Source organism: Leptidea sinapis, chromosome 20 (genome assembly GCF_905404315.1).
Source record: "Leptidea sinapis chromosome 20, ilLepSina1.1, whole genome shotgun sequence".
Lineage (NCBI taxonomy): Eukaryota > Metazoa > Arthropoda > Insecta > Lepidoptera > Pieridae > Leptidea > Leptidea sinapis.
Window position 1 is genome coordinate 11,865,184 of NC_066284.1, and position 23,129 is coordinate 11,888,312.

A 23,129-nucleotide genomic window follows, 5' to 3' on the forward strand; every position below is an offset into this window, starting at 1 on the left:
AAGATAAATTTCAGCACAGCAGAAAACGGCAAGGAAACAGCATGGAAAATACTACACTTCCAGATATAAAAGAAAGTAAAACATATATATTGGCGATTTGAGGACTTTTTCCTATTCGTTGGGCACCAATCCTAATCACTTAGCTTCGCTAAATAATATTTTACGCACCTAGAAAGAAAATTAGGTCATTCTGTGTGGTGCGTATACAATTTTTTTTCCCACCTGGATGAGAAGCTCGCTTTTAGTCCCTGGTACGAGGGACAAAAGTATTCTTGCCGGGAGAGAATCGGCCACTTTTTGAGCTTTTCATCGAGGTGGAAAAAAATAATTTTAATTTGGGAATTCGTCATTAATGCCATAGAAAACGCACAAATCTTTCACCAAGACTCAATTGGAAAATATGACGAAGGCAGAAAGTAATGCACGCGAAGTATACAAAGTTATTATATTACTGTGTAAGCTAAACTGATCAGAGTTATGTAACTAACTTATCTGTGCAACGAAACATTGTCCCATATTTTGCATTTAGGTCAAATGAAAATCTATTTTGTTTGTCTATTTAAATTGAGGCTTGATCAATATTTACTTGAAAGCTACTCAGGTTTGTGCTTTACATACATTCAAAGATACAATCAGGTCTGTATACCAGTTCTCTACGTCTTCTTATAGCCAAACCACATTGTCGGATAGGACTGGATGGTCCGGCCGTACCAAATCCAATCATGTGTTTAGGCTATAAGAATTGTCAATCCAACCAAAAACTCGACATATAATTAAAGAATTATACTAATTTTCAATTCTTTACATTGAAAATTTCCTCTAATCTAGTTCTAGTGTAAAATTATACAATTTGAATATATTGAAATGAATAAAAGTGAAGAATTACTAAGTTATTCATCATAAACTTTGATCAATCTGTATAACCTTAACGAGTCGTGAATAAGTGATTCAAAAAAGTAAGTTAAATAAAAGCTGGAAATGAAAGTCTTTTATCGTTAGGGCTATATTCCATTGGGACACCACGGTTACGGTGGCGTACCAGTCGCCGCTACCAACAAAATGTATCCAGCTTTAAAGAGAATTGCGCAATCACTTTGGTGGCGCGACCAGCTCGGACGCGTCATGAGTCTGGTGTCTGTGTCGAAGGTATCTAGTTTGATTCCTTACGGATACACCGGTGGCGCGACTGGTTGCTTCACCGCACACTACCCGGTGAAATGTAGCCCTTAAAGTTTACACCGACCCCGCCCCTTCAACCGCGTAAAAAAGCGATGCAACCTGACCCTACACTCATTATTTGTCTGCTGACAGTTTTAATTTTTTGATATATCATTTTTGACTCTACTATTTAAACTATCACAAGTAGGATTACCATTTAGTAATTTGAAAAGAACTACGAATTTTGTAACCAAAATTGATGGACGATGCGGGACACGAACCCGCGACTTCTTGGGTTCCGTCCGAGCGCTCTTACCAATTGAGGCAACCATTCGAGTACGCATGGATCATAAATTTTGTTAAAACTTGTTCAACTCTCAGGTTGTGGCCCCAATCGGCAGTATCAACTGTAAAGTTGATACTGTTTGTTGAGCTCAACCCCAATAATTTCATATATACCCCAATATATGATATTGACTTGAGATGTCACTCTTTCATATCTAAACAATTTGTTATTTTATATATGTATATAAATGGGAATAATTATACAAATTGAAATTGTTACCAAAATTTATGAATATTTATGTCCCGCATTGTTCATAAATTATGGTTATATATTTAATTTAATTAATCTCTGAAGTGAGGGATATCACTTTAAAATAACAAATTGTTTTAAAAAAGTCCTGAGAAAAGCCTGACATTTCGATAAAAGTCCGGACTTATTTGTTGATCTCGTTTGGTATTCGCTTTCCGTAAAGACTTGTCTATTATTAGTTAAAAATGTAGTTTTATTAAATATTATAATCCGGACAAGTTAGAGAGCCGGACAAAATCCGGACTAGAGTCTAAAAATCCGGACATGTCCGGATTAATACAGACGAATGGTAACCCTAATCACAAGGCACATGATTCATATAAATCTCGGTGCAAAATAACTCTAAAGTAGAGACCTACTTTAGAGTTATTTTACGAGGTTTTTGTAAACGATTGACTAGTAAATCAACATTTGAAGGTAAAATTAAATAAATTATATTGATGATGATTTGATGATGGTATCATTATGTATGCCATTTATATATATTAAAGTTGATTAAAATCGTGTCTGTGTGGCTTTATCGCGTGGTCTCTTTCATCCCTTAATCGGATTATGTTCATATTATAAAGGTTTTATTTTTTGCGTGAAACATTCATTAAATGTATAAAAAAACAATAGTCAGTTACCCATTAAAACTTTGCAATATCGGTCGGTAGCTTTATCGAGTTATTGTCGAAACCAACAATATTGTGGTATGATGTATGTGTGTAATGTATCAAACAATCTGGTTGAAGTCTGCTGTAATATGCATTCAGTTAAAGGTTTAACAATATACAAAAAGCAAACTCCAGTATTTTTATATACAGGATGTAACAACAACTTCGGAATACGTAAGGGTTCTTAGAGCACCCTATAACTGAATCATAACTATTAGCATTATAGCAAGAAAGTTCTCAAAATTGTTATTCAAAAAAAAAATTAAAAACTATCTACTTATACCAAAACTAACTATTTTATTTTGGAAATTATATTGTACCTAATATATATTATAGTATATTCAGAATATATTCAGAATTATGGTCTAATTGAAACCCCACATTTTTAGGATGTAGTTGATATATACACAGTATATATATATTAAATTTCAGTATGAATAACATTATAATTACTAAGTTATTGGAAATAAATCTAATGCTAAATAAAAGAAGGTATTATATTGCCCCAAAAGTCTATAGTATTTGATCTACACGATAGTTTCGTCGAGAGTCTAGAAACTCACATGAAAGCCTAGAGAAATGTGATACTAAAAGTATAATTTTATGAGGGTATTTACGAGTCTTTTACCGACCTTGAAATAAGTTATTATTATTACTAAAGAAGGTTTGAATATACTTACGTATCTTAAAAGTTGTATTATAGAAAACAAAAATAACGCCATTAATTAAGTGTTATATGTTAAGTGCCAATGCTATACAATATAATTAAATAAAAAATGAGGAGTAATTACTTATGATAAAGGTTTAAATAAAAATAATACAAACATACCACAATTGACCCCAATATTAAAAAAATACTTAATAAAATTATATTCCTACAAAGTTTTTTTTAGTATAATAATTATTATATGAGTCACCGTATGTAATTATTAAAACGTGTAAAACACGTGTTATAGATTATAAATATCGGAATTAAAAACTTCATATATTAATAGATGTGCAACACTCACTGCTGATTATAATCTTAATAGCTTTTTTAATAAAAAAGAATTAGGAGACGCTTGAATGGCAAGATATTCACGATATAGTTCACACAGCCCATTATAACGTATTCCCGCTCAGGATTCTTGACAAACTAAAAATTCTAAGCGGCATTGCAAGAACGCTCGTCACTTTGCGACATAAGATGTAAATCTCATCAGCCCAGTAATTTCACTAGCTACGGCACCTTTCAAACTGAAATAATCATGGTTGCACATTACTACTTCATCGCAGAAAACTGCCCAACTGGAAATGCAAAGTAGCCTCCCACTAGTCTATGCCTGATTTAAGGACATTCAATAGTATTTAATAAATACTATTGAATATATAAATACTATTTATACATAAATAATTCGTTACGTAAAAATACGTCGTTAGAAGTACATAAGTATGATAGCAATGTAAATAATATTGTTAGAGAACAATCATTCAACTATACAAAAAAATATTTTTTAAGCATTCAAGGGTATTCAAGATCAAAGAACTACAAGGTACCGGCAACACGCTGGAATTTGAGGTAGCTGGCATTTTACAGGAAGCCATGTCAAACAATAGAATTCAGAAAGTCAATGTGAATGGCAGGCGATCTCCTGGTGGTGGTGCCACAAGGGTCTATTCTTGGACCGTTCCTCTTCCTTATTTACATACATGATCTTCCTAACCATGTGACAAAAAAACACAAGGTAGTATTGTTTGCGGATGATACGTCACTCATATTAAAGGGGAAAGAAATCAAGTTGATTGTGACGAAGGAAACAATGTTCTATCTGACATCATGTCCCTACTGGTATAGCGCCAATAACCTATTGTTACGAGTAAATAGCAAGTAACCTTAAAATTATTTAAATTTTAAGATTACTTCTATATGCAATTATGCATCCCCAATCCCTATAACGTACACTATTTTTAGACATTATTTATTTGTGGGTAGGTTTCAGTTCTTTGATTTTTTTACTTTGTACTTTTCTAATATGAAGTTAGCAGCAACGTAGAGCTAATACTGCGGTTGTTCTAGGCGCCAAATATTTTGGTTGAATTTCGCTCGAAAAAAATAAATTTTTCGCGCCTCTTCAGAGGGGTTAGTCTGTCCGAATGAAAGTAAAAATTTACACCTACATTGGCAAGGAAAGATAATCTGGCTCAGTTTGAATATGGGCTAGGGCGGACACTGTCTTTGCCTTTTTCTAGAGATCCCAGCCACTGTTCAGGCATTATCTATAAATAAATTTAAATGTTTTATTAAAAAATGGCTCTGTCGTAAATCCTTTTACTCCACAGTTGAATATCTAAGTGATCGGACAGCCTGGGACTCAATTATGATTGTTTTATAGCAATAGCAATGACAGTACAATATTAAAAGAGCGCAATATAAGAATGCTGGGAGATCAGTGGGAGGCTCCTTTGCACAGGATGCCGGCTAGATTATGGGTACCACAACGGCGCCTATTTCTGCCGTGAAGCAGTAATCTGTAAGCATTACTGTGTTTCGGTCTAAAGGGCACCGTAGCTAGTGAAGTTACTGGGCAAATGAGACTTAACATCTTATGTCTCAAGGTGACGAACGCAGTTGTAGTGCCACTCAGAATTTTTGGGGTTTTTCAAGATTCTAGAGCGGTACTGCATTGTAATGGGCAGGGCGTATCAATCTGCAATTTCATCGGCTGAACGTCCTGCTCGTCTCGTCCCTTATTTTCATAAAAAAAGTTTCTTGCGCCGCTTCTTCTCTCTCACAGTGCCATGTGTTTCCGAAACGGTAGTAACTAGTATATTAGAAATAACATCAAAAAGAATTCTAAAGGAATCAATTTTGAGAAAATAAATGCCTTTCATGTGAAATATCAAATCCTGGATTCGTATTGCTCTGAGCGAAGTTTTATATCATTTTTATGACTCTGAACTCTCACTATCGTAATAAATATAAAGAATATAGACGTTTACGCATAAGCAACGGTACGGTTATAATTAAAATCCTTATTAATAAAAGAATTATACCTTATTTATACATAAAAAACTCACCCATAAACTCATACTAAACTAAAAAATGAATCTAATGACAACAAACTTCAAAATTCGAATTCTAACTTCAAACTTCGAACGCGACTAATCAGCCAGCTCTAATCTCACAGACTAAGTATTATCAGTTTTAAAATCACAAAAGAGAAACCATAGATTAAATAAACAGATTCGACACTCACTTGATGATACTCGTGGCGAAGTTGGTACGTGATTAGTTGAGCTTGTAAGCCGCTGACTTGGCGGAGGGCGGTGGATGGTGACTGCCGGCTTAGATGGCACTTGCTCGCTCTTGACTTCAATCATGCGCAGTACTGGCTTGACCGAGTTTCGCTCAAGGTGATATAGCGATATAATTTATTGGTTCACAAATCGAACTGTTTTATTAACATAACAATCGTTCTTTACGTTCATTACAGGCGGGTAAGTTCGATTTGGCATTCGTCTGTTGGCAATTGATCTCATTCAATTTTTAGCTAGATTAGATAACTTTTAATTTCTTTTTTTCAAGTAATCTTTGATAATTTTCTTTCAAGTGTATAAAACATAAAATGCTATGCAGTACTAATGAGTCTAAAATTTTTTTCAGAAAGATGAGACGGACAGGACTTTCAGCTGATGGTAATTGATACGCCCTGCATATTATAATGCAGTACCACTTAGGATTCTTCAAACACCCAAAAATTCTGTGGCGCAAAATTTTAATTTGCACTCATAAGATATTACGTCTCATTTACCAGGTAATTTCACTAACTACGGCGACCTTCAGACCGAAACACAATAATGCTTACACATTACTGCTTCACGGCAGAAAAAAGCCCCCTTGCAGTACCGTTAACCTAGCCGGCATCCTGTGGAAGAGAGCCTCCCACTGGTATTACTGCTATATTACGGGTATGACTGATTTGACTTTGGCTCGGGCAAGGGCACTGGTGTGGGGCGCTACTTGCGTCGATACTCTGGCTTCTTCTCATGTCCAAGTTACGTCAGTCGGTGCTGGGGCTGCTACTTCGACTGCTACTGCCGAAGACAGCAAACGTCGCAAATATGTCCAGTCTCAGTGACGACATACATCCTCGTGCCGTTTGGTGTCGAGACACTGCCCAGGGGCGGAGAGGCGCGGAGAATGTACAAAATACTATCTAGCCACCTCAATAGGGCTACTGGAAACCCTAAGCGCTGGCAGATATTTCGGTCAATGGATCAAACTAGCTATCCAACGGTAGTGCTGCCAGTATTCTTAGTTATATTATCAGTAGTTTCATTACCTTATATCTTATATTTAAAGGTGACGAGAGCAATTGCAGTGCTTGGATTTTCAATAATCCTGTTCGTTAAGTGATACGTAGGAACAGACTACTATACAGCAGAGTTGCATAGCAAGTAGCATACATAGTTTTCTAACTACTATTTAGCATGCTTGTCTCCAATTATCAGAGCTGGTGGATACACCACAGCACTTTTAGAGATCAGTCCTAAATTGGATTTTATAACCGGTCTGTTAAATGTATTATAAATAATGAAAAACTTGATCAAGGTTATCATCAGCCGGAAGACGTCCACTGCTGGACAAAGGCCTCCCCCAAAGATATTCACGACGATCGGTCCTGCGCTGCCCTCATCCAACGTATTCCGGAGATCTTGACCAGATCATCGATCCATCTTGTTTGGGGCCTACCAACACTATGTCTTCCGGTTTGTGGTCGTCATTCTAGGACTTTAGTGCCCCAGCGGCCATCTTCACTTCGAACTATGTGCCCTGCCCACTGCAACTTCAGTTTCGCAATTATCTGAGCTATGCCTGTGACTTTGGTTCTTCTACGGATCTCCACGTTACAGATTCTATCAATAACGCGAAATACAAATAATTTTTATTATTTTATTTTCATAAAGTAATAACATTGTATGTATGCATGTATCAAACTCGAGCCAACTTTACACGAACAAGCGTAACATCTATTCGAGCGTAACAGCTCAGTCTCATCCGTTATTCACAATTTTATTTTATATTTTACCAAATTAAAAAACACCATACTTATCAAATTAAATAAAATCTTCAGAAATTAATAACTGTCTGATCTTAGTTCATAAAAAACAACGAATTCTAATAATAAAAACGGATTGTGTGATTTTATAAACGAACGTAATGGAACGGAAAATGTAACGAACTAAAAAAAATTTAAATAATATTCCATTCAGGGTAAAAAATCACTTTATAAATCTTATTTTTATACTTGGAAAATTGGAATGATAATGGGAAATAGGGCGGAGCACTGGCATAAATGAGTAATACGAGTACTCTATACACTACACGGTCAGCTGCTGCGAACTATAGGCGCCGCCCGACCGTCACGCGACATGCAACACACAGGCGAAAATGTTTGAGACGATGTAATATAAGTTTCACATTAATAATAATTTAGGCACTTTGAGACAAATTATCAGCAAGAGAATTTGTTATTAGACAGCAAAAGTACTTTCGTACCTTATTACATTTTATCATAATTTGATGAGTTTTTATTATTAATAGGTACGTTTGATTATCATAACTAATTGATACTAAAGGTTTTATCAATATCTGATAACCGTAAACCGCAAATCCCAAATCCGATCTTTGCTTTAAATAAAAAAAGCATGCATGAGGCAATAGGTAGACCCACTGACTCTAACCTAACTTAACAACAAACATCTGTTCTCCATAAGTTTTCGGCTTTCGAATTCATACATTTACTCAACGCTTTATAAGATCAGTTCAAAGAGAGTATAAGCCGCGGCGATCATATAAATAATTTATGCCAATTTGCCCTCCTTTTCTAAAAAAAAAATTTTTTTTTATAAGAACGTAGAAAAGTTGCACAAAAAATTTTTCCTAGAGTTGCCATTGTTATTTTTTGGTAAGAAAACTAATAATTGAATTGTATGAACACATCTGTCTGTTATTTGTTTATCTATGTATTCTACTTCCATAACTATTTTAACAGACCGTGTATGCAAGTACAACGCAATCGAATTACTTTATATGCGGTATATAACATGTTCAGTTGAGACACGACAACTGGAATAATTTTACTTTGATCTTATTATTTGTAACAAGATGATATGCTTTTAAGTCCAGATCCAACAGAACAGACGAAGGTAAAACAAACCTGTGGAATGAAATAAAAAGAGTATTGGACGCCAACTGGGTTTGCCAAGATGAATAAACGAGCATACGGGTCACATGATGTTAAGTGACCTTTAAGAAACGCGTACGCACTGCTTTTGAAGGTACCCAAGTCGTATCGTCCTGGAAACACCGCACAAGGAAGCTCATTCCACAGCTTTGTAGTATGTGGAAGAAGTTGCACTGTGGAGGACCGCCGCACATCCAGATGGTGCGGATGATATCCTAATTTAGTCCTAGTTTAGGAGGCTGTTGGGGCTACCGTGGCGTTGTAGTGCTTCTGGAATGTTTGCTGATGCATTTGTGGATGGTTTCCATGCCATAATGCGCAATAAAGCCGTCTCCATGTTGCAGCCTCTACGTGTTAGCAGTAACAGCATTCTAAAGATGACTGCTGCCAGAGCTAACAGTTCCTTCCAGAAACACTGGATACATGCAGCTCTAGGTTTATAATCATACTATCACTAATAATACTAACATAGTTCATAAGAAATATTGTTACTAATATATATGGAGATCTCTCTGAATTTAATAATTAAATAAATTTGTGGCGTGTCGTGCTGTTATGCGTGAGACTTGGAGAAGTTTTTTAAAAAACAATTTTATTTATTTAAGGCACATTTATTATGAAGTGCGGCGACAATCAGGTGAAACACTCCCCGTGATACAAATGCGGTAGAAGACACACAATGAAGCTACATCTCTACGGAACACCAAGTGATCCAGCGTTCACAGAGCACTTCCTATTTTTTTTTATGAAAATAAGGTACTAAATAAGGACTTTCAGCTGATGGTAATTGATAAGCCCTGCCCATTACAATGCAGTTCCGCTCAGGATTCTTGAAAAACCCAAAAATTGTGAGCGGCACTTCAAGTGCGCTCGTCACCTTGAGACATAGGATGTTAAGTCTCATTTGGCCAGTAATTTCACTAGCTACGATGCCCTTCAGACCGAAACACAGTAATGCTTACACATGACTGCTTTACGGCTGAAATAGGTGCCGTTGTGGTACCCATAATCTAGTACGCAACCTGTGCATAGGAGCCTCCTACTGGTGGGGTGACATACCCGTTTATGAGTGAAAGACCTTTTTATTCCTTTTTATTATACGCTTTATACTAGCTTAACCTGTATGTTTATATGTATGTTTGTATGTTTGTAACCGACTTCTATGTGCGCGATTTTACCCACTTAAAACGGCTAGATTTCGTTCAAATTTTGTAGATTTATCGAGGACCGATGACGTTACACTAATTTGACTAAAATTATTATTAGTATTGCTGAGTGGTCGGAACGAAGTGCTTTAGCCTTGAATACAGATAAGACTAAATATATTATTCTTGGTACACCTTCTCTTATAAAAAACTTTGAACAAGCTAATCCATTGATACATATTAAGGGAATATCGCTGGGACGCGTGAATGAAGCTCGGAATCTTGGCATTGTGTTCGATGAAAGCTTAAGGTTTGACAAACATATCGACCAAGTAATATGCAATTGCTTTTATCGCCTAAAATTACTCTACCGTATTAGAAATCACATCACTCCTAAACTCCGGCAGAAGCTATGTGATGCACTGGTGCTTTCTAAATTAACCTACGGTGATACGGTTTATGGCGAACGCATACTTGTTCGTACACAAAATTCTATTCAGCGCATTCAAAACGCGTGTGCTCGCTATTGCTGGGATATTCCACCTCGATCCCATATAACACCATATCTAAACGATGCCAAAGTTCCCAATATGGAAAGTCGTAGGCGCACGCATTTTGCAGTTTTACTCTTTGGAGTTGTAAAATATCATATGCCTCCTTACCTATATAAAAAACTGTCTTGGCTAGGAGATAAAAACAGGGCCTATAGTACCAGAGCATCACACTGGATGCTAGACGTGCCTAAACACCATACAGCTGCCTTCAGAGGTAGCTTTCGTTATAGCGCGACTAAATGCTGGAACAACCTGCCTCCACCATTGCGTGACCTCACTACAATTTCAAACTTTCGAGTAAAAATGAAGAAATACGTAATGGTGAGTCAGATTGATTCAGCTCTGGTTGCTCAAAAATAATAGGCATTAACAGTACTAGGTTGGACTTTTCTTTGTTTTTTTATTATATAATATTATGTTGTGATAAATATTTATAATTTATTACTCAGCACCGCGACGTGAAGCGTCAAACGGGAGCTACTGAAAATCAGTGCTGTGACCAATTGTCACAGGTAACCTGAGTAGCATCCCTTTTGATACACACTGCCACACAGCTGCTATATTATAATATCTTGGTAAAGTTATTTATTTATTCTTTGTAAAATATGTTCTAGGTTAGTTTTAGTTATAATTTTTGTTTTTTCTTATTCTTATTTTTGTAGCAATGTAATGTTTCATGTGTGTGTCAAATAAAAGATATTATTATTATTATATTATTATTAAAAAATGAAAAATAAATAATAGTTAAAAAAAACTAAAAAGCACGTTTTATATAAAATTTATTTTCTATTTTTTAGTTGAATTTTATATAAAGCGTGCTTTTTGTTTTTTTTTAACTATTATTTATTTATATCCGTCTTATTCCTGATTCGGTGTTTGTTTTTGGGCGTTTTTTGATTTGTGGCGTGTCGTGTTGTTATGCGTGAGTCATGGAGAAGCTCTTTAAAAAACAATTTTATTTATTTAAGGAACATTTATTATCAAGTGCGGCGTCAATCAGGTGAAACACTCCCCGTGATAAATGCGGTATAAGACACACAATGAAGCTACATCTCTACGGAACACCAAGTGATCCAGCCGTTCACAGAGCACTTCCTATTTTTTTTTATGAAAATAAGGTACTAGACGAGCAGCACGTTCAGCTGATTGTAATTTATACGCCCTGCACTTTACAATTCAGTGCCTCTCAGGATTATTGAAAAACCCAAAAAATTTCAGCGACACTATAATTGCGCTCGTCACCTTGAGGGATCCGATGGTAAGTCTCTTTTGCCCACTAATTTCACTAGCTACGGTGCCCTTCAGACCGAAACACAATAATGTTTACACATTACTGCTTCATGTTAGAAATAGGCGCCGTTGTGGTCCCCATAATCTAGCCGGCATCCTGTGCAAAGGAGCCTCCCACTGGTGAATATATTGACTGTTAATCTTCCAATCACGCGACCGGAGTTTGCGACTTAGAAGAACTCATTTTTTTTTCTTTTCTTTAGGGAACATAATAATATTGTTATTATAATGTTGCGGCACTTGCATTACAATCTTGCCTCAACTCGGACTAATAAGTAATTCTACTTTAACTTAAACTGCTAGATATATTAAACTATGAATGTGTCCATTAACACATTTCTTAATGTCTCTATTAAGGGGAAGTCACTTTGTTCATGTGTCTTTTATAATCATTTTGAGCACAAATAATGTATTATTAATAATGGAATGCATCGTATTAATTTCTTTCTCCAACCAAATAATGTTTTAATATGCGTGTTTTATAATGCGTGTGTACAAAGTACACATGTCAGAAGTGAAACCTGCATTGTGTATGAACCTCTAAGCTGCATATGAATTCCTGGTACATGTTGCTAGGATGACGCATGATTTCAACCGCTATGAAAGACATTACTAACACCGCTACCATATTTATGTTCTCCTGGTGTCTATGCAGTTATAAGTCGTGCGTATGACATAAGAATATATTAAGGTATACCGCGTATACTCGCGTCATACATAAAAATAAAATAGTATGCATATTTCTGTCTCATTCTTTGTCGGCTTCATCCTACACATTTTTGTATTTGTGTCTCTTACCTGTCGTTTTTTCCGTTGCATCCGGTTTGAAATCACAACGATTCTAAAGAAGTTTCACTTCAAAAATAAACTAATAAAAAAATATAATATAATATGACATTTTGTATTTTGACGAGTTCCCTGGTATGTTTTGTGTTATTATTATTATTCCAGGGTCCAATATTTGTCAGATACTGTTCTTGAAAATCCATGAGGCTTGTTTGTATGATCAAAACTAAACTGACATAAAAACATTATTGACAACCAAATATCTCCGCTCGGACAGACAATCGAGATAAACGACCGTAAATTATTTATGTCTATAAAATTTCTTTTCCAATGCTATATAAATTATGTCTATTGGGTCGGGTACTAAAATGCCCTGGCTCCTTTGATGTTTAGAAAATAAAAAAATGAAGTACCTATATAATATAAAACGGCTTAAACGAAAAAAAGTGTATGAAATCAGTGATGAAAATAAATATTATTTGTAAGTACTTACTAGCTATCTAAATTTTTTCGGAATACTTAATTCTGAAAGTTAAACTTGACTCTACCTAATATGTTATTTTTCCATTAATCATTCGAATATGGTTTAAACGAGCCCATGCTCGCAAGACAATTGACACTATCAAGAAATACCAGTTATAGTCCCTATGCGATATAATAATAATGCCTAGTATAGTTAAGCGTAACCAAACTTGATATTGATTTCTTTCAAATACGCTCTCTCAAGTCTAAATGGAACACCACAGGTACTACACGCTATATTTCGTACAATACCAATGTTGTACAGTAATAGAATACTGTACACTACGTGTTTTATACCACGTGCATGATCAATATTGCATGTATAAGCGTCAATGTATGTCTAGCAATATAAAAGTGAGCGTTATGTGTAGGGGAACGGGGAGCGTCGAGCAGCGAGCTACGCAGTGGCGGGGGCGATAGCGGGGAGCGGGCGGGGGAGCGGAAAGCGACGCACCGGGCCAGTCGCTCAGTTAACGGCCTAACGTGCATTGTCATACCCGTGATCGCTCTCGCTAGCGCGTCCGCTTCATCATGAAGGTTAAAGGAAGAGGTGCTAAGTCCAAGAACATGGATAAACTTATCGCGGCCGTACAGGCAAGGGAATGTTTGTGGGATAAGAGCTACAGGGGACATAGGAACCGCTTTAAGCTGGAGAGATACTGGAACGAAGTAGCGGCCGAGGTTGGCACGACAAGTAGGTTCAATATTACATTTTAGACATGGCAATAACAATAGCTCCTTATCATTTAATTTGATATCAAAGTAGTGAATTCTCTTCGGTTTTATTTAATTATTTAACAAACGTTTTCAAACCTCATTCATTGGTGCATCTAGGTAGTTACCTACCAGATACCTATTTATTACATAGCTGTTGAGAAATCCCACGGTAATCGTAGAAATGCGTTCGTAATCTTATTCTTAACTCCTTGGTCCTGACGTTACTTTATTTATGCTAATATAAAGTCTAATAGGTGTAATATGCGTGGGCATAAAGGTTGTCATGTCTATGGATTTTTAATAATATTAATTAGTATAGGCACAAATAGTTAATAAATTGTAAGGTTGGCTACCTACTGTTTGGAAGTTGAGACTTATTCACATATATATAGGGTTTCTAATCGATACTTCTATACTAATATAATTATAAACAGGAAAGGTTTGTTTGTTTGCATTGAATAGGCTCCGCAATTACTGAACCGATTTGAATAATTCTTTCACTGTTGGAAAGCTACATTATCCCCGGGTGTTATATTACATTTAAATAAATAGGGATCCCTACTAAAAGTCCAGTAATGTAACCCAAGGTGTAAAAATACGTACGAGAACGACGTCGCTGGGTATCGGCTAGTTTGTTATAAAATTTAAACTCTCATTTAATGTAGATAGGTATTGGGCTAGTACCTACGTAGGCACCTAGATAATATAGTATCAAATATATATTAATTTGAAGTTAATATTTAATTATGTGTATTAAAATATAATTATCCTTGTTATTATCTTTGGAAAGGAATACGGCTGTGCTATTTTAAAACCTAGTAAGACATTAAACTAAATTTTTATGAGAAAAATATGTACGTATATCAAATACGACAAATCTAAACGCATTGTCGGGCCTCGTGATCGCCAATTCTCTATACGCTAATATATAATAGTACAAGTACCTATTAAATACGCCAATATATTCTCAGTCTGTGGGTTTTCCTACAGCTTGTCTCTCGCTCACACAACACAAGAGTAGTTGGTAGTTTGGTACTCTTGTGACACAATGCCGTTTTATGAGACTAGCGAACGCTCCTGACTCTGCTTGTATAGATTTTGGCGTACTATTACTATTAACTTTTTTGTTTGTAAAACTTTTTGGGGCTTATGAATGAAAACTATTTTTTGTGAACCTTTAAATATTTTTTTTTAAACAATGTTCTTTTTGAGCTCCCGATATTTCTTTAACATCGTGTAGAGTGTAGACAGCTCAATCGAGCCGAATTACTGACGTACGATTAGACAGAGCAGTAGCTCTGCCTACTGGATGGACAGTAGCTAGGCTGTGTACTTATAATAATAGTTATTATAGGCACCTATCTATTCAGTAAGCTATTGCATATATTATTATTGTAAATATAATAATTATGTTCGCCGGGTACACATATTATAATGAACTACGACGAAAAAAGCTATGGGACGAAGGAGAAAGAGTATTTTTAGGAGATGGGAGAACTTTGTCTGATTTTTGCACACGGCAATTTTTTCAATAAATTACAATTCTTTGAACCTATACGTAGGCGCTTTAGTGAAAAAATATCGGCGTGAATTTTTACGATGCGCGCGCACACCGTCACGTAAATTCGACACCCTGATGTTGGTTAGTCAACTAGACCATTTGTATCATACCTACTTCATTTACCAAGCCTCTTGTAACTCATATGTCTACTGAAACACAACCAATGGATGAGAATTAAATAAATTTCAGTATATAATTTTAATTTATATACTTACAATTTAAAAAAAATCTCTAATTGTATAAAACTATTTGAATGATAATTAATTACATGTTTTTTAACTAAGTAATATAATAATATTTTCATTGGTTTAATGCCTTTATTACAATTATGTTTTTTCTACAAACGAAAAATAGTACGAGGAATATTTCTTTTAGGATTTTTGTAATCCTAAAAAAAAATCCTTTTTATTACGCCAAAAAACTTCTTGCGTACGTCCAGTAAACACACACACACTTAAGAACTAGGTCTTCATCATCAGCCGGAAGACGTCCACTGCTGGACAAAGGTTTCGCCCAAAGATCTCCACGACGATGGGTCCTGCGCTGCCCTCAACCAAAGTATTCCGGCGATCTTGTGACCGTCGGCCCATCATGTAGGGTGGGAGGCCTACTAAAACAAGGTTTTAATGACCATAAATTAACGGAAGTACTTAGTTGGGAGAAGGTAAGGTCGATTTTGTAAAAAAAATGAGCTGATACTAATATGTTAATAACATGAACAAAATGACCTTATAACAGAAATCTGTAGGTCCATTTTTAAATAGCTGATTAATTTTTTTCTGTAATATTTGATTTAATAGCAAATTCCATGTGACGTCATGGGTAGAAGTTATAAATTTAATTATAAATAAATATAAATAAAGTTAATTATAAAAATAGTACAATTGCTTTGTTCTGTCATTGTGATGATTGTAATTTATTCACGTTAATTGCTCACTTAGATTATGGATTGATCTCCGCTGCGCTCCAACTAGATAACGCAGGCGAAGTCGCAAAGTGCGGCAATAATACCACGCCCAAGTGGGCGTACTCGAGCCAGCCTCGAACAATGTGTGACGCTGACGTGCCACATGTTCTGTTGAACTTTAAGCTAATAATTGAAACTAAAATGCCGGGTTGAGTAGTAAAACTATGCAAAAATAATACTACGAGAAAATAAGAAAGACACTGGGATCACATATCATTAGTAAGTATTTTGTATTTTATTAATTTCAATGTAAAATAACCCGAAGCGTATGTTACAAAATTTGAAAGATGCCATTGAGTGTCAAGATGCCACGCACACAAGCATCTAATAGTTGCCCTAATAAAAAAGCTATTATTGTTCTTAGGTAGTGCGGTATCTAGTTGGAGCACAGCAGAGACCAATCCTTAATCTAAGATTGCTCACTTGATAATAGGTGGTTACCATACTTTCACTATACTTTAATAGAATTAGTATAATGATATGTCTACCTTACCTAGGATTACTTTTATTATATATTTATACTAGCTGACCCGACAGACGTTGTTCTGTAGATAATATAAAAAATATTGTTTAATAGGAATTTGCCAATAATATTTTAAAACATCAAAAATTATTTCGTGAAAAAATGCTCCCTGTTGTTATAATGAAATTGTTTCACAGTGGAACTGTCAAACCGCGCGTCACTAAATTCTCTCATAGAAAATATGTCCATACAAAACAAATATTGGAAATAAAAATAATTATGGGTCCCACATCGAAATAAAAACTATCCTATCTCTCAAGTTGGACCAAACTGCACTCTGAAGTAATCCCCATTAAAATCTGTTCATTAGTGTAGGAGTCCATCGAAACAAACAACGTGTCACGTAATTTATATATATATATTAAGATATTATACATTTATGTACGTAAGTTACATGTAAGAGTTTCAGCCGATGTTCAGAGTTTATCTATAAATTAATTTAAAGGTTTTCATTATTAATCTATAATCACATATTAACTTAATTGAAAACGATGATTATCTTATTGCAATAATTTATGTATAATATTTTAGCAATGTTGTTTTTTAAAGAGTTCAAAATACAATTTTAGAGAGGTTCCTTTTTTCTCCTTTAGAGGACAATTTTTTCGAAGCGATGAATGATGAAGGACGTCATAAAAATATTTTCTTAAAATAAATGTTTTCTAGACCTTATTCTTAAAAATAATTTAAAATAAAAAGAGAAAACATACACAAAGTTTTTTAAAGAACCAATATTTATCAGAAATGCCGAATACAGGCTTCGGTTTCAGTTTGTAAATTTCTCTTTATCTTATTATTTTAATAACTGTCTATTCCCCAGGCGACTACACCCTGTAATTAAGGTTGTATTAAAACACGCAAGGTAAATAAATCATAATATCTTTCTGTTGCAGGCTTAAATTGCCGCAAAAGGTGGAAAAACCTCAAAGATCAATGTCGAAAAGAGATAAAGAAACACCCCGCCGAATCAGATTGGCCTCATTTCATGAAACTCAAGTTCATTCACAACCAGTTCCTTGTTGATGACGAGGAAGGTGATGAAGACACAGCGGAAGAAGTCTACAACTCCCTTGATGACTCTATAAAGAGACCTAAACTAGGATATACTATGAGGAAGAAATTATTGATGAGTAAGAGACGAACGATTGATGTTGATATGAACAAACTTATAGATCTTGTTAAAGTGCGGGAGATCATTTGGAATAGACAGTTAAAGGGGCACCATAATTGGTACAAACTGGATGAGGCGTGGAAAGAAGTATCACTGGAATTGGGTGTTACACGTAAGTTACTGTTTCATCTTTTTTTATTATTGAAAACTATAACGTATTGTTAAGGAGGTAGGTTAGTGATGTTTCGAAGCGAAAAGAATAGCTCACAACACAGAACAGACAACAAGAGAAATTAGAAACAAGTGTTTATTATATCAATATTTGGGGAATAAACAAATACAAGTAGATTTGGACAGACATAACAGATTAAATTCAAATTAAAATATTTTTATTCAAAATAGGATTTAAAATCACTTATTGAACGTCAAAAACTACCACCCATTCGAAAGAGACTGCCTCAGACCTGAGAAGAATGGGCGCAAGAATCTCAGCGGGCTTTTTTTTTTCATATAAAATATGGATTACAATGTAATATCGTACAAAAAACATTTATAATTAAAGAGCCTGAGGGTGTTCGCTTTATTCCCAGTCCGTGGTGTCATTAAGAAAATCGTTTATGCTATAATAACCTTTCCCACACAAACGTTTTTTAACAATTCTTTTAAATTTCGTAACACATTTGTTTTGTACATTTTCTGGGATCATATTGTAGAAGCATATACATCGCCCAACAAAAGACTTACTAACTCGACCCAACCGAGTAGTAGGCATAACAAGTTTATGTTTGTTCCTCGTGTTAACATTATGAATGTTACAGTTTCTAGAAAACTCCTCAATGTGCTTACGAACATACAGAACATTATCAAAAATGTATTGAGAAGCAACAGTCAAAATGTTTATTTCTTTAAATTTTTCTCTTAATGATTCCTTAGGACCTAGGTAATAAATCGCGCGAATAGCCCTCTTCTGCGGCACAAAGATTGTATTAATATCGGCCGCACTGCCCCATAACAATATACCATAGGACATAATACTATGAAAATAACTAAAGTATACTAATCTCGCCGTATCTATGTCAGTTAACCGTCTAATTTTCTTAACCGCATATGCTGCAGAACTAAGCCTATTCGCCAATCCTTCAATATGGGGGCCCCACTGCAATTTGGAATCAAGAGTAATGCCAAGAAATACAGCAGATTCCACTGGTTTTACCACCTCTCCATTTAATAATGACAACACGTTTTGAAAGGTCGATATGCTATATAGTACACCGTGTAGTTTTAGTCTGAAAACCCCAGTGGGGTGACGGCCCGTGGGGTTTCCACACGTAAAGAATGGTAAACATGACTGAAAAGGTTCCAGATTTACAGTACCAGGAATAAAAGAACCCTGGCACACCGGGTACCAGTGTTGATATAGGACCCTTTGTGAGACATATTAACTTTTTACCCATGATTCATTGGTGTTAGTACCGACTAGTTTCGGACCATTCGAAGGTCCTTTATCAGGGTTAGTGTAGTGTGTTCACGGTGACGTCCCGTTACACATTCCGGATTTGTAGTGCGTGGCTTGACACGAGCGCACTGTGTGCCGGAGATGTAGATGCGCACGGAAGCACTGAAACTTTTGTGTCACTATTGGCGTTATCCACTAATAGTCAACATGGATTCGCAGCTTTAAGAATAATAATAATCGCAACACGACAGAATTACCGATAAAGGACCTCCAGTATCAACACCGATAAATCGTGGGTATAGACAAAAAGGATAAAAAATTGTATCAGGACCGTACAAAATGATAAAGATGAATATGTAGCTTATATTTCCTAGAGACAGAGATCTTAGGCGGTGTCATGTAATGAGCAATAGGATAAATATATGGTTGTTCCTGTTTTTAGGACGACGTATTGTATTTGTACAGTTTTAAATATTTCCTTTACAAAGTCCTTAATAAAAACTAACATATCTTTGATTATTACAGGTGATGAAGCAAGATTGAAATGGAAATACCTAAGAGACCAAGCGAGAAAAGAAGTCAGAAAAGGTGAATCTGAATGGGAGTACTCTTCAAAATTGCAATTTCTGGTAAACCAATTTTTCGACAACGATGATAATGAAGGACACGAAGACACCTACATACCGGATTATGAGATACCAGATCCTAATACGAATTATTACGCCAACTTAGATGAACCTAGCACAGCAGCTGTGGATGAGCCAGATGATATTATTGTGAATGATATCACTGTAGTTAATGAAACAAGCGCAAGAGATGATGATTTTGATGAATTTGACACAAAACCTATCATCCTAGAGACTGATTTCTATGATGAGGATGAAGAACCTCTTAGAAGTGCTTCTAATGAAGGAGCGGCAAAAGATGAAGATGTCGGATTCTTTGATAGTATTCTGCCGCATGTGAAGAAACTAGCACCGGCTAAAAAGTTAATGCTTCGAATGAAAATACAAGAACTCGTATACAACACAGTGTATAGTAAAACGTAGATGGTAAAACTGTTAAGTCTTCAAACATGGATATTGTTGAATATACATTTGACATTACAACTAATGTATAATCGGAGAGTATATTATGTTTTTTCTTTTTACTCTGTATTTGCATTAAGGCGTAATTCGTATATTGCTGTTCTTCCGCCACAAGACGGCTTTCCTCTAACAACTGCTGAGTCAAATTAGCCATGGAGACGGATCCTATCCGTCGTTCCACTTTCCAGAGAAAACTGAATACTCTTCCAAATAATTGTATCGGCACACCACCATTTGTGAGACAGAGCAACGTCGGGAAGACCCCAGTATTAGTGGTCAAGGCAGTGAGAGAAAAAGAGGCATGCAGAGGATCGGATCTACGCGATGCCAGTCCAGTTTGGTAACTCGATTCTAGTGAGGTTCTAGAGCGAGTCAGTAAAGGCTCTAGTTCTAGTGTCGTAAAGATCTTCTTGAAAGATGCGAAAACGATTGTGAGGACTAAGACCGACCGCTTCAACAACATAGCTCCTAGCAAGGCAGAGATAATTATTCCATGGTAATAGTCAAGTGCTTAGTAAGTAATGATGTGCCTATCTCACTTAAGGATGAGGAGAAAATTTAAGGATTTCATGGACCTTCAAAATTATGTTTCTATCACAATAGGTAGCCGCGCCTTGGCCTTTTTGTATTGGGCGCGCTCCCTCAAGACTTGTGCTGCCAAGCGGGTGAAGGTGGAGTTCTTGCATCATCAGTGGTCGAAATGGTTGGCTTATCATCGGTGCGAGTGTCTTCACATTTTGCAGTCACTATGTAATTTCGCAAAATGTTTTGGCAATCATCAGATGCATAATTATATAAATATGGGGATGAAATTAACTTTCAGGTGGTTCAGGACGACCAGAGTCTCCTATTGCCCGTTTTTATATCTTTGGGGGCCGCAGAAGTATCTTGCCAATGATAGAATTTTGGCTGTGTAGTCTGGCATGGTCATGTCTGCATAATTCTCTGAGAATATAGACTTTCGCATTAGCCGTGAGGTAGCAACAGACCGACAGTTCTTGATTCAATAACACCTACAAGGCGAACTGCAATTTATGCTAACGGCTCATGATTTGTTCTATTCGTTCGTTCTCGTCTATATCAGTACAATTTTATAACTGAAATGAATGTAAGTTCCAGAAATTATACCTATTTCCGCAAGGAATTAATATAATCTCATTGTATGTATCTAGTTAAGTCATGATTTTTTTATTTAATAATAAACATTACAATTAATATAGGTTTCTTAATAAGTGTCCTTTCCAATATTTTTTTTATGAAAGTTAAGTATAAGTGTACGGGTCACCCGATATTAAGTGATCCCCCTTCCAAATTCTACTGCAACACCAGAGGAGTCAGAGTAGGCAACGTGGTCAGCCTTTTACAAACTTTTTTTTCTGGGGCTAAATTGAACAAGATCCATTTTACCCCAATCCGCGACTGTCAGAGAGGGCTCGATAGAAGACACAAGTATCCTCCGGCATTGATCGACGATTTCTCGCGAGATATCTGCGTGGCCCATCTATACAGCAACTCCAGTACTGTAATCTGCATAGCAATGCATGTGCAATGCCGTCAATCATTGATATTATGCTAAAGAAACAGTGTAGGAGATTGTACACAACCTTAGGGAACTCCAACGTTCACGGGCAGCTGTATGCTATGCATGCAGTGATGAAGCTGTGAGAAATCCAAGCACTTAAGCTTATCTCCTCTTTAATTGCACTATTATATATTCTTTGGCCTTAGTTAAATCTGATTTATAAAATATTTTTCATTCATGGTAGAGGATTTAAAAAAATGTGTCTTAGGCCGTATTGGGGTATTATTAATTACTTCTAAAATTATTAATAACTAGCTGACCCGACAGACGTTGTTCTGTATATACTAAATAAAATGATGTTTTTATATGAATTTGTCAATAATATATCATAACATCAAAAATTACTACGTAAAATATGCACCCTGCTGTCGTTATGAAATTGTTTCACAGCTGAACTGTCAAACCGTGCGTCAATAAATTCTCTCATAGAAATTATGTATTTTTCTTTGATGTGTCCATCAAAAAAAAATCAAATTTGTTGTTTTTATTTAATTTAGCAGCATTTTCCTATTTATTCACCTTTTAAACCTTCTCTGGACTTCCACATAATTCATGGCCAAAATTAGCCAAATCGGTCCAGCCGTTCTCGAGTTTTAGCGAGACTAACGAACAGCAATTCATTTATATATATTTATATATATATATATAAATATATAGATAAATTCCATCTGTTGTAAGTATGATTATTTTCCACATCGTACCTTAGTACTTTAACTACACACATACAACTGTTCCAAAATTTTTTGTGCTTGTTGTACATGTTCACCTATAATAAGTTGTGTAAAAGTTTGAATGTATCTACTAATATTAACTATCAAATCGATTGAGAAAGATTTATTAGTAACTATTTTTTTTGGTTATTTGACATAATTAGCTAGATATATAAAAGTCAATCTCATAAAAATTGTGATGAGGCTGTATGGTCAATTATTGACGTAATAGTATGAAAAACAAAGTGAAAATGAAAGTTAAAAGAGTGATGAAAATGTACATCATCCGCCCACTTAAAAATGGCATAGGCACAGGAGCTGATCTTATCAAAGAGAGCTGTTCGTGCGTTATATCAGCTTGGTTATAGACAGTCTCTCAAAGAAAAATTTAAAGAAATAAATATTATGACATTTCATTGTCAGTACATTTATGAGAATTTTATAAACGTTCATATAAATCGTCACCTTTTTGCTCTTAATA

The 23,129-nt window shown here is 35.5% G+C and overlaps 2 protein-coding genes across 5 annotated transcripts in view; one reads left to right on the forward strand and one right to left on the reverse strand.

Annotated features, from left to right (window-relative positions):
- Positions 1-23,129, reverse strand: part of LOC126970084 (uncharacterized) — a 107,774-nt gene that overhangs the window by 32,788 nt on the left and 51,857 nt on the right. Inside the window, exon 1 of one of the 4 annotated variants that reach the window (XM_050815798.1) lies at positions 5,646-5,679. The exons of 2 other annotated variants lie outside the window; for them this stretch is intronic. Coding sequence is in view for 1 of the 2 variants with exons in the window: in XM_050815796.1 (XP_050671753.1) it covers positions 5,467-5,478 (12 nt within the window). In the remaining variant the exon portion in view is untranslated. Of the gene's footprint in view, positions 1-5,466; positions 5,486-5,645; positions 5,680-23,129 lie in introns of those variants that run through there. One more of the 4 variants, XM_050815796.1, reaches the window with a different exon arrangement.
- Positions 13,411-21,571, forward strand: LOC126970093 (uncharacterized). The gene is made up of 3 exons (XM_050815820.1): positions 13,411-13,627; positions 17,595-17,984; positions 19,794-21,571. The coding sequence occupies exons 1-3, from the start codon at positions 13,465-13,467 to the stop codon at positions 20,315-20,317; spliced, it is 1,077 nt and encodes a 358-aa protein (XP_050671777.1). The 5' UTR covers positions 13,411-13,464; the 3' UTR covers positions 20,318-21,571.